Source organism: Girardinichthys multiradiatus, chromosome 9 (assembly GCF_021462225.1).
Source record: "Girardinichthys multiradiatus isolate DD_20200921_A chromosome 9, DD_fGirMul_XY1, whole genome shotgun sequence".
Taxonomy (NCBI): domain Eukaryota; kingdom Metazoa; phylum Chordata; class Actinopteri; order Cyprinodontiformes; family Goodeidae; genus Girardinichthys; species Girardinichthys multiradiatus.
Window position 1 is genome coordinate 9,481,360 of NC_061802.1, and position 13,150 is coordinate 9,494,509.

Sequence of the window (13,150 nt, forward strand, 5' to 3'; positions counted from 1 at the left end):
GTTCAACTGTCAACACACAAAGCTACCAGAACAGCGAGATTTAATGCCTGGATCTGGTATCTAAAACATCAATTGGATCAAATTTGAATTTTTCAGAATTATATGAACATAACCGTGAGTGAAATAAGATTTAAATTTGTGATACCTGTTTTTATGCAAAGTCCCTTGGGACAACAGTCAAGGTGCCAAATAAGTAACTTTAATTAATAGTAGGGCTCAAAAAGAGAAAATCCAACACAGAAACACAAAGTAATCCAAACGTAATTAAAAGGGCAAAAACAGGCATCCAGTTATACTTTTTATTGGTTTTGAAAAGAAGCAAACACATTTTCTCAGTTTATCTTAGCAATGTTATGTTCTGTACAAACAGCTTGCACATGAGTTTGAGGTTAACTTCACTGAACCAAAAAAGCATCCTGGCTTCTTGCACACAAAAAAACAAAAACACTTCCTGCTCTCTTCTCAAAATACCCCAAGGTAAGTAAGTGACACTCAGCACAACATGTCATTTCAGTACTACCTATCACCTCAGATGCCTCACTTTTTACTGCATGCTCTGCATGCAATTATCAACTACTGACAGAAAAATTCATCACAGAGATGAATAGCTGGAAAATGCCCACTTATTTCACATTTATTTTTCAAATTAAAAGATACAAACAATATTGCACCAATCAAAGGCTTTTGTTTTGCTTTTTAAGCTGATAAAGTTTAAGCTACTAAGAAATGATAATTTAAAATGCCTACATGGTTAGGGTTGCATATTGTGGGCATTGGTAGATAATGCTGTAGTGACTGTTGCTCTGAAAATCTCACAATTCATACCAAAGATAACAGAGTGCTGTTAGACATGGTGTCCAGTCAACATGAAGACAAATATTATCAAATGAAGGGTTGAGTGGGAGCTAAATGGCACCAATCAGTCATCTTACTTCAAAATTTCATTTAATTGTTCCCTTATATTGAGTGCACATAAGAAATAAAAGAAAAAAAAGAAAAAAACCAAAAAGCAAACGTTTAAATTTAATTGTGCAGCCCAGATCTGAAATCATTAAATATATTTACAATGCAAACTATAACTAGTCAAAAGTACTTCATAACTCAGAAGTATGAGGTTTACATATTTATTTTCTAGAATTTGCCACAAGACTGTGATTGGTTACATTTAGCAGAATGCAGACAAACAGTACACTACATACGTTTTCAGTTACACATCATACACAGACTTTGTTCTTCATGTTTTAGAGCATTCAGGAAGTTGAACATCATCAGCACAGTGTTGTTCTCACATTAAACAATAATATATTTTTCTGCATTTTAAAAATATTTATCTTATTATTCTCATCATAGGACTGACTGTCCGGGGTACACACACACACACACACACACACACACACACACACATACAATACAAAAACAAACAAAAATATAATTTTGGTCAACTTAACCTTGCTTCACACCCTCATTCAAATCAAGTCATCTCACAGAGACCATTACATTTATGAAAATTAAAGCCATGGATTCGAGCGCTGGCATGATGAATTGGTCGTGCTGCATAAGATTTATTCTGGGAGTTAGAAACCATTGAGGAGAATTAGTAACATGTGAGAAGCATAACTGGTAAACCAAAGCTGAGTAGTTGCAGAAAGTACTTTCATTTTTACTGGATTGAAGTTTCTTTTTACTAGGTTATAAGAAACTACCTGGTCCCAGTAAAACTTATTTTGTCTAAGCAACAATACCACTAAAATGTCAGTGCTGTGGCTGAGAAAAAAAATTATGTGTTTTTGTTGTTGTACATGTTGTACGTAAAGAAACAGCTTGACATTTTGGGAAATACACATTTAATTTCCTGTCAGCAATCAATCCTGAAGCTAACGCTACATTCCATTTGCCTTTGAAGTCAGATGTTGAGTGCGTTCAATTAGGAAGCAATGATTTATTCCTACAAATATTTGTTTTATATGCATGGATGTCATATTGAATTTAAACCCAGGGTAGTGCAAGGACATTTGAGTTTCCGAACTGGGAACTCCAACTTCAGGGACTGTTTTTTACACTTGGAATGTCTTCCGAGGAAAAATGGAACACACCATAAACTTCTTGTTAGCTTAGCTTAGCTTAGCATAAAGACTGTAATAAGGAGAAAACAGCAAATGTAGTTGGGTTCAAAAGTAAACAAGGCCCAGGTCTCATGAAGCTGTATATAGAGTAGGCACAGTCACAGATTCTAATTGCTAATGGTAATGATTACTAACAGTTTTTTAATGTTGACAAAAACTAAAAAGAACCTTGCAATTTTCTGCAAGTATTTTAAAAGTCAAGAGGGTGAATTAATTTAAAATTTGAACTGGTAAAGTTGCAACACAAATGTCAACAGAGCGAGACTGGTTGACCCTGGCAGGGAAGTGGATAAAATTGTATGAGGCTGCTTAGTCTGGCTGTGAGCCACAAAGCAACCTGAACCTTTAAGGTGCATGTTAGATTTTTCATTAATATGTTGATATTAATACTCTGCAATCAATGAAACAAAATGTGTGATCCTATAGGGGGATAAGGGCTGGCAAGTAGATATTTCATAATTAAATATAAACCCAGTCTTTATGCTAAGTGAACAGTTTCCAGGCAGATATAAAAGGTAATGATAATTCTAAAATGTCAAACATTTCAGTGTGTATATTTAAGTTTTACTTTTTGAAAGTTCAGTTGCTGCTAACCAACTAGCTTTAGTACAGACCCTGTCCTGGGGATGCTCATAGATGCCATTCAATTGCCATCTGGCAAACCTGTCAACCTGCAGATAGAAACTAATTCCACCATCTTGGACAGAAGGTTGGAATGTTGAGTACTTGGGTGTGTTATAATCACCATTAGGTTACCCTGAACCTTTATCCACACTGGGCTGTTTGCTGTGCATTTTGACTGCAGTGCTGTTTATTTAGAAAAAAACAATGCGTATGACACCTAACAAAAAGTTGCCAAGTGTTTATCAGACCACAACAAAAGGTTCCTATTAAGAAGATAATTATTTTTCAGCAATGCAAACTACAGAGCAAGTATTCTTTTATAGCGGCTTCACTCTACATCTTATGTAAAGTCACTTCAATCTCCATATAAAGGTGCAACATCAAAAAATTTTAAATGTACTTTTACAGATGCAGATTTTTGCCTTCAATCATATATGTCAGAGGAGAGATAAACAGGAGCATGCTGATGTTTTATGACCAAAATGTCTGATATTTTCTCAGTGCTTATACTCTGAAACAGAATTAAAGTCTTCCCAAACTCTGAGGAAATGTGTAACATTATCAGACATATGATAAATTAAATCAATGTCATGTACCTTAAAAGACCATTGCACACATGCATTGTTTAAAAACCTCTAATTAGTTAACGATACACATTCTTGTGGTGGTGTAGGTCTTTTTATTGTGCCCCGTAACATAACATATAAAACATTATTACATAACTCAAAACCCTAAAATATTACTTTGAAAGAAATAGTCTACCTGCTTGCACAGATGTATTGCGTTTAGGTAACATAAAATACAAACTGTGGAGTTCTTCCAGAAAGAAATGCCTTAAATATTCAACCAATTCAAAATCCAGCAACCACGACAAAAGTTCAGGGTAATCTCAAGAGTACTACTTCCCTACAAGCCATTTTCTGGGTTACATTTGTACTCTGACAGATTGAGTTAAAAACAGAGGTGGGTTAAAAATGGCTCAGAAAAGCTACCCTGGGAAGTGGAAACATGACTTTTGTTAAGCATTCATGGACAGCCAGTAATGCTGAACAGCCACTCAAGCCTGAATTATAAGCAGTTTGCAGAGAAGTTAAGTTCAACTATTTTGAACTGAAAAAGAGTGTTATATATGTGCAATAGAAGAAACTATTTTAAAAGACTCAAAGGCTGAAAAACCTCTAGAAACACAATTGAGCAGGGCTAGTTGGTTAGCATGAACTTTCAAAATAAAAAGTATGCATATAGCATTATTAAAGTGTGGATTTCTAACTCTACAATAACACTGCTTTCACAAAGCATAACACGGCATCCAGGAAGATAGTCATCGTTTTCTTTAAATTACTCCACAACCTCCACGCAAATATAGCTCAAATCTTCTGCTGCACTTGAGTTAAAAAATTATATCTGAAATAAATTCAAAAAATTATCCCTTATACTGTACACAAGGTTACCCAACTACACAGATAACAAAAAATACAAGAGAATTCAAATATTTATACATTTAAGGGTTCCGAGTTGTGTGATACCATTCAGATTCTATTCATATACAGAATCACATGTTTTATACAACAAATCGTCGTCTTCGATAAATAAAAATAGAATGCTGTCATGTAACTCTGGTGTCTAACACTGCTGTTCTGGGAACAACAGAAAGGCTATCTGACAATACAAGGAAAACACCAAACGCCCTTTGAGATACATGTTACTCAGTTAAAATGACACTGTACAATGCTTTTATTCTGACAGGAACACCTGCTTATTTTTTTATAATTTTTAACCAGTGAACTGACTCATCAATGCAGCTGCCTAACACTACTCAGTATAAGTGTGCGATTAAGAGAGATAAAATTATCTGATTGTAGTATCAAACAGGATGCAAGAGAAAGTCATAAGACCCTGTGTTACCTGCAAGTAATGCTTGAAAAACCAGGTTTATGTAGTTACTTGAATTTGTGTTTTATTAGATCGATTCAAAACAGTGTTAACAATCATTAACAAAAGTATGTTTGTTTTGAGATGCGTGATTTATCATGACGGTAAAACTAATTTAGAACTGTTGTGGGTTCTAATTTAACTTTGTGTAGGCTAAGATGTATAACTGTAGAAAATTTCTTCATTGAATAAAAAAAAGTACCCTCTGTTCAGGTCTTCTGTCAGGCAGCTGCAGTGAAACTTTTAATAACACCACCAAACACTGACCAGAGGAGGATGGAGACAGAGGCACAGACTTTAGAGAAGGAAAGAACCCAGGTATCTAATTGCAGCAACACACATGAGATGAGTACAAATACTATAATTACATGACGTGAAACAGTTCCACAATGCTATATGCAATTATAACAATACTGCTGAGTAGGCTGCAGACCTGCCATGTGGGTTCAGAGATGGTTACAGGAGTGTCTGGTTTGGGTCTGTCCTCTGGTCCTGATGCTAACCGTGGTCCATGACAGTCTTTCTGTTTAACAGTGCTGCTCTTAGTTGAGGTCAGTTATCAGCCAGGTATTTTCCTGAAAGGTACAGATACATTTTATCATTTCTTTACTAGCCTCAGACATATTTTTCTCAATGCATGTTCAGCATTTTTGAAGAAAGGTTATTTTCATTGCTAAAATTTAATTAATTACTTACCTGTACTCAGATAACAAGTTTCAAATATTTTTATCAGAGGCAAAGAACAAAATAAGTGTACAAACAAGCCACAAAAGACTTATGTCTCATTTTTGTTTTACAGGCCACCTAGAGAAGGCCAAAACCATACTAAAAACAAGCAGGCAAACGTAAGTTAGGCACAAGAGGTGGGAGATCATAAAACAAACTAAAGAATAATAATTTAATGAAGCACAAAATGAAATAAAGAATATACAACTACAAATAAATCAGTTAAATAAATAAACAGCTCCCGGTTGTATCTCAAAGACATATTGCTGCCTTCGGAACAGAAGATAGGATAAAGTTTATGACTTTTCTCTCTCTAGTAATTTTTGTGGTTTGTCCCTAAATTCAAAGTATTTTGCCGTACTTAGATGAACGCTCTATTAAAGTTGCCAGATAGTATCCGATTAAGCTTATATTTCAATGCGCATGTAATATTGTACTTATAGTGGTGCCAATTTATCAAAGAATAACGAAGGTCGTCTCCAATTATTAAATTGGCCTTGGCTATGTGAGAAATCAAGCTAAAGACCTTTCCATAGAATTCTGAATCGTCGTGACTAGGCCCATAAATACTCAACAGAGTAATTGGAGTGGCATGCACCTCCCCAGTAACTAATATGTATCTGCCATTTTAATCAGCTACAGTGGATGTTTGTCTGAAGAGAAAACCTTTTTTAAACCCTCTGGCTTTAGCGGTAAATGTTGAGTGATATACTTGGGTACCCACTCGTACTCGTCGTCTTCCGCTTTATCTGGGACCGGGTCGCGGGGGCAGCAGACTCAGCAGAGACGCCCAGACGTCCCTCTCTCCAGACACCTCCTCCAGCTCCTCCGGGGGGAGCCCAAGACGTTCCCAGGCCAGCCGAGACACATAGTCCCTCCAGCGTGTCCTGGGCCGTCCCCTGGGCCTCCTCCTGGTGGGACGTGCCTGGAACACCTCCCGAGGAAGGCGTCCAGGAGGCATCCGGTATAGATGCCCGAGCCACCTCAACTGGCTCCTCTCGATGTGGAGGAGTAGAGGCTCTAATCCGAGCCCCTCCCGGATGGCCGAACTCCTCACCCTATCTCTAAGGGAGTGCCCGGCCACCCTACGGAGGAAGCTCATTTCCGACGCTTGTATCTGGGATCTCATTCTTTCGGTCATGACCCAAAGTTCATGGCTATAGGTGAGGGTAGGAAAGTAGACCGACCAGTAAATTGAGAGCTTCGCTTTTCGGCTCAGCTCTCTCTTCACATCAACGGACTGGCACAGCGCCCCCATTACTGTGGCATCCGCACCGATCCGTCTGTCGATCTCCCGCTCCATTCTTCCCTCACTTGTGAACAAGACCCCGAGATACTTAAACTCCTCCACTTGAGGCGGGAACTCCCCTCCAACCTGAAGAGGAAGAGCCACCCTTTTCCGGTCGAGAACCATGGCCTCGGACTTGGAGGAGCTGATCTTGATCCCAGCCGCTTCACACTCGGCTGCGAACCGCCCCAGTGCATGCTGTAAGTCTTGGCTAGAGGGGGCCAGCAGGACCACGTCATCTGCAAAAAGAAGAGAAGAAATCCAAAGGGCTAAAGGGCAGCCCTGCCGGAGTCCAACATGCACCGGAAACAGGTCCAACTTAGTGCCGGCAATGCGAACCAAACTCCTGCTCCGCTTGTACAGAAATCGGATGGCCCCTAGTAAAGGGCCCCCGATTCCATACTCCTGGAGCACCCCCCACAGGGCATCACGAGGGACACAGTCGAATGCTTTCTCCAGGTCCACAAAACACATGTGGACTGGTTGGGCAAACTCCCATGAACCCTCGAGCACCCTGTAGAGGGTATAGAGCTGGTCCAGTGTTCCACGGCTGGGACGAAAACCACACTGCTCCTCCTGAAGCCGGGGTTCGACTATAGGCCGTACTCTCCTCTCCAATACCCTGGCGTAGGTCTTACCAGGGAGGCTGAGGAGTGTGATCCCCCTGTAGTTGGAACACACCCTCCGGTCACCCTTCTTATGTAGGGGGACCACCACCCCAGTCTCCCAATCCAAAGGCACTGTCCCTGTCCACCACGCAATGTTGAAGAGGCGTGTCAACCATGACAGCCCTACAACATCCAGAGACTCGAGGTACTCAGGGCGGATCTCATCCAACCCCGAAGCCCTGCCACCGCGGAGTTTTTAACCACCTCGGTGACTTCAAACTGGGTGATGAAAGAGTCCAACTCCAAGTCCCCAGCCTCTGTTTCCACCAGGGAATGCATGATGGCAGGATTGAGGAGATCCTCGAAGTACTTCAGGGCCAACCGGTAGTCCTTCTCCATGGCCTCACCGAACTCCTCCCAGGTCCGGGTTTTTGCCTCTGCCACCGCCCGGGCAGCGGCACGCTTGGCCCCACGGTACCCGTCAGCCGCCTCAGGAGTCCCAAAGCCAACCACAGCCGATAGGACTACTTCTTCAGCTTGACAGCGTCCCTTACTGCCGGTGTCCACCACCGGGTTCGGGAATTGTCGCTGCGACAGGCACCGCAGACCTTACGGCCGCAGCATCGACAATAGATGCGGAGAACATGGTCCACTCGGACTCTATGTTTCCAACATCCCTCGGAATCTGGTCAAAGCTCTCCCGGAGGTGAGAGTTGAATACATCCCTGGCCAAGGGGTCCGCCAGATCTTCCCAGCAGACCCTCACTATGCGCCTAGGCCTGCCAAGTCTGTCCAGCTTTCTCCTCCCCCAGCGGATCCAACTCACCACCAGGTGGTGATCAGTGGACAGCTCAGCCCCTCTCTTCACCCGAGTGAAAACATGCGGCCGAAGGTCTGATGATACGACAACAAAGTCGATCATTGACCTCCTGCCTAGGGTATCCTGGTGCCAAGTGCACTGATGGACACCCTTAAGCTTGAACACGGTGTTCATTATGGACAATCCGTGACTAGCACAGAAGTCCAATAACGAAACACCACTCAGATTCAGATCGGGGAGCCCATTCCTCCTGATCACGCCTCTCCAGGTGTCACTGTCGTTTCCCACGTAGGCGTTGAAGTCCCCCAGCAGAATAATGGAGTCCCCAGGAGGGGCACTATCCAGCACCCCCGACAGGGACGCCAAGAAGGCTGGGTACTCCACACTACCACTCAGCCTGTAGGCTGAAATGATAGTCAGAGACCTCTCCCCAACCCAAAGGCGCAGGGATGCGACCCTCTTATCCACTGGGGTAAACCCTAACACAAGACGGCTGAGCTGGGGGGCGACAAGCAAACGCACCCCAGCCTGCCGCCTCTCCCCATGGGCCACTCCAGAGTAGAAGAGAGTCCAGTCCCTCTTGAGGAGATGGGTTCCAGAGCCTACGCTGTGCGTGGAGGCGAGCCCGACTATTTCTAGTCGATATCTCTCGACCTCCCGCACCAGCTCAGGCTCCTTGCCCCCCAGCGAGGTGACATTCCACATCCCTAGAGCCAGCCTAAGCATCCGGGGACCGGGCCGCTGAGGTCTCCACCTTTGTCCGCCGCCCAATCCTCTTTGCACCGGTCCCTCACGGTTCCCCCTGCAGGTGGTGAGCCCACTGGGGTATGGTCTCGCGTCTCTCGTTCGAGCTTGGCCCGGCCGGGTTCCGCGAGAGAAACCCAGCCACCAGGCGCTCTCTGACGAGTCTCGACCCCAGGCCTGGCTCCAGGGTGGGACCCCGGCTACGCCGTACCCTGCGACGTCACGTGCCTCGATTTTGTGGTCGTCATGAGGGGTTCTTGAACTGCTCTTTGTCTGACCCGTCACCTAGAGCCTGTTTGCCATGGGAGACCCTACCAGGGGCATTTAAGCCCCAGACAACATAGCCTCTAGGATCATTCGAGCACTCAAACCCCTCCACCACGTTAAGGTGGCGGTTCAAGGAGGGTACTTGGGTACCCATCTACATCTAAATTTATTATAAGCATTGTTTTCAAATGTGTCTCTTGAAAAAGATGTCACTCGTTTTGAGTTTTTTATATGCGATATTACCCTATCTCTTTTGAAAGTCTCAATTATCCTTTTAATATTCCATGTATTGAAGGTTAAGTCTACCTTCTTATTGTGAGCAAACTGTATAAACAAAAGTGTCCATAGCTCGGGTCCTGGCGTCCACCGGTGACCATGCATTAGGATCTGTGAACACTCGCTCTTTGCCTTGTGTATAACCCTGAGTTTGGTAGGATATGACAGTCCAAATTTAACTCTGGATTTATCTCGCAGCAGGTAACTTCCTGACAGCCTGTGGCAAATCCTAAGAATTCGAAATGTGGGCATCACCAAGCCTTAAATTATTTTTACTCGAAGCCTTTCTTAGTATTTGCTCAATGGTGTGACAGTAGTGAATCCTTGCAATCAGGTGTCACTGGGGGATGCATCTCCTGGATGGGCCCCCAGGACTCTAGGGGCTCGGTCCAGCAGCTGTGTTTCATCCAGATCTTTAACAGTTCTGATGCAACGGTTTAATCTAATTTCTTCTGGTTTTAATAATTAAACTCCAATACCTTTAGTTGAAATATGCAAACATGACGACATCTTAAGTTTGTATGCTACAGTGTAAATGGGTTGTGAGTGGATCCAGATGCATCATTGTCCAATGACACTAGGTCTTTCTAAGCCAATGAAACAAAAACCAAAGGCACAATGGTGTGGTGAGGATATTAAGGTTAAATTAAGGATGTTCGTTTCCCAAAAACTTCAGTGTACAGGTTATGATAAAAAATATATGATGTCTGTTACATCATTAATACAATGAGCAAAAAATCCCTCAAATACCATCAATATGAAAAAAATCATGTAAGCCCAAGACCTTAGAAATAAAATCTATACCTAAAGGTAGTTAGATATAATTATTAGTAATGGGAAATTAACTAAGGAAGCAAAGCATATAAATATTAAAAACGTTTTTGTTTGGATAACCTTTAAAATGTAGAGAAACTGACCTGCAGCAAACCTCTTTTTAATGAGGGAAAAGCGGTATCCTGGTCCAGCCAGTTCAATGTCACATCCTGACAGGTTGCTGCCCTCACTGGTGAACTGCACTGCCAATGGAGCCGGCTTACTGGGACCCTCTGCTAGCTGGAAGCGTGCCAATAAGGACCCCACACCTGGTCCAAGAAAATAAACATAGAAAGACTGAGGGAAAATTTAGCATTTCTTATTTTATATAGAAGTCTTTCATGCATACATGTTAACTAAGACACACATTCAAATCTTCTGCTGGATTATAATGTGCCTGTTGCATTTTCATCCAAACTCTTCTGTAGGAGTTTGGTTATCGGCTGTCTTTTTAGCTCACAATCACGGGTAGACATCCAGTTCAGTAGCAATTGGCAGCAACAGGAGGCAACGACCTAACTTTCTTAAATCTAAATAAGAAACTGTATAAGTCAACAAGTAATAAATGCATAAACATTCAAAGAGCACTCCTGGTGTTAATTTTTTTTGGATCTCCCCTCTGGGCTGACATATTGATTTTGTGCATTTTTGAAAAAAAAAAATTATAATAAAATTTCAATTTTTTATATTTTGAATAAAAAAGAAATCAGTCTGTTCTACCTGAAATCGTCTCATCTTGTAGTGTCCTTATTTTGGACATTAGGTGAGCCTAGTTGCCTTTTTACAGTTTTTTGGGTCATAGACAGATACAAAAGTGAGCCCTAACAAGTTTATGCTACAGAATTTCCTATGGAAACATGCACTGAACTTTTCCCCTCTTCCCTGAACGACATCATTTATGACCCTTGGAGATTAGTCTAGTTCAGTTTCATCAAATAATATTCTTGCTCAGGGTTTTCATTTCATTCTGCCTTAATGTTGTCCCCCTAATATTAATACAAAAGATAAACAATAAAAGCAGGTTATAGATTCCAGTTTGAGTTTTCAGACCAAAAACTCTTTACATGTGCCGAAAACATTAACTTTATGTTAACTTGCACATTACTAGTTTAAGGCAAGCTGACAAATATGTGGAGCTAAATTATTAAAATGAAAATAAATGAAAAAAAGTTTTCAATGGTTTGTTCATTTTTTGATATGCCTGGTAAATATCTGTAAAAGCCTTAATCTAAATTTTTTTTCAATCTCACATTAGGAAATAGTTGTTTTTGACCAACTCATCACTGGCACAGTATTTGGTACCCTACTCCCTGGATAGGTCGCCAGTCCCCTCACAACCCTTTTAAAATAAATGTAACTGAAGCATTTTTTTTTTAGTTTATACATTTTTTATTTTCTCTGAGTGTCAAAGATTTTCCAATTAGTATTTTACGACTTTTTCGGGGATATAAATATGACTTGACACAGAGGCCCTTTTCTTTAGCCACTGAAACTAAACTAAAAGACGGTAGCAGATGTAAAAAATAGAAAAAGAAAATAAACTTCAAACGTTCTTTGTTAAAGAACTGTATCAAGTCTGCAAGCTGCTATCTATATGCCAAGAAGTTATTGCAGAGTGATACCGGGAAAAAACTAAGTTAAAGTATTTTCTGACCTATTTTGGCAAACATAAATGGAGTTTGTCATCTATTAACCGAGAAGTTGGTTAATAAATGTTGGATCTAGCAGTAATTCCAATCAGAGAACTTGGTTCCTATTCTTTTACCTTGTCTTCTTTAGTCTGAAGGTAAAATTATACTTCTGTCTGAGTTGAATAATGCTGCCTGTGAATTGACTAACAGATTTCACCTTGCACAGATGCTAAACATACCTCCGTTTTCAGATTTCTTGGAGATATCAGGGATCTTCCATAGGATTCTTTGCTGCTCTGCATTCCTTTATGCATAGAAAAGGAGGCATAAAAGCAGACAGCAGATTGCATTAGCCATCTATAGGAACCTGAGTTTTAGAATCAATGTTTAGGTTTAACACATAAAGCCAATACAAACAATTTTTTTTCAACATATTGGAATTTGATTAAAACCTTAAATCCTGTAAAGAAAGTCTGTTTTTTATTTTCGTTATTGTATAATATATTCATGTTCATTCATTATATTTTCTGTGCACTAAAACCTACTAAAAACATGAAGCATTTAACCTCTGTAGTTAACCTCTGTAAGTTATAAGCTAAACATTGTAATATTCAATTAATGAATGGTTTGGAGCATACCATACAGCAGGAGGTAGGACAGCTTGTAATTTTGAAACACCTCCATCAATTGGGATGAGAAACTGGACGTTGTTGAGAGCCATTGGTGTCGACATGGCCTCCCCGTTGTATTTGTAGTCTATCCTCAGGTCAGTGCTGGTGGGCTCACATCTCCAGCTTACAGCTAGGTTCAGAGGAGCCGACTGGAGGCCATTTGTTGATACCTAAACACAGACACAGGTTTTAGTAAAAATGTTTGGCTTCTTCTTGTGAATACATCATAAATGCCGAGCTAACCTGATACTTGAGCATGTCCACGTTGTAGTATGTTGCCTGCGGCTTCTGCTCAGCCACCTTCTTTAGATGAGATATCAGGTTTGGCATATTCACCCAGAAGTCTTTTGCATCAGCCTTGGCTTGTGTGGTGGTGTCGCTGATTGGTGGAATAAAGAAAAATAGTCACAACACAGATAGCACACAAAACGATTGTGATTTTCTAACGTGTTAAATTGGCCCTCACAAAAAAAGGAAAAAGAACAAACACAAAGGCAGTGTATGAAAGCAGAAATGAAGGAAAAATTCGTCAAAAAAAATAATTTTGGTAAGAAATCGGTATTAAGGAAAACATTTCAAAATTCATTTAACTTTTTTTTATTCACTTTAACCGCATCACAGCAGGTG

General features: G+C 41.0%; 1 protein-coding gene across 6 annotated transcripts in view; it reads right to left on the reverse strand.

Moving 5' to 3' along the window:
• Positions 1-285: 285 nt before the first annotated feature.
• Positions 286-13,150, reverse strand: part of sgip1a (SH3GL interacting endocytic adaptor 1a) — a 104,321-nt gene continuing 91,456 nt past the window's right edge. For all 6 annotated transcript variants that reach the window (XM_047374794.1, XM_047374793.1, XM_047374791.1 and 3 more), the window contains 5 exons: positions 12,767-12,902; positions 12,491-12,693; positions 12,092-12,156; positions 10,326-10,490; positions 286-5,254 (listed from right to left, as the gene is read on the reverse strand). In XM_047374794.1, the coding sequence (XP_047230750.1) occupies positions 5,232-5,254; positions 10,326-10,490; positions 12,092-12,156; positions 12,491-12,693; positions 12,767-12,902 (592 nt within the window). In that variant the 3' untranslated portion in view covers positions 286-5,231. The remainder of the gene's footprint in view (positions 5,255-10,325; positions 10,491-12,091; positions 12,157-12,490; positions 12,694-12,766; positions 12,903-13,150) is intronic.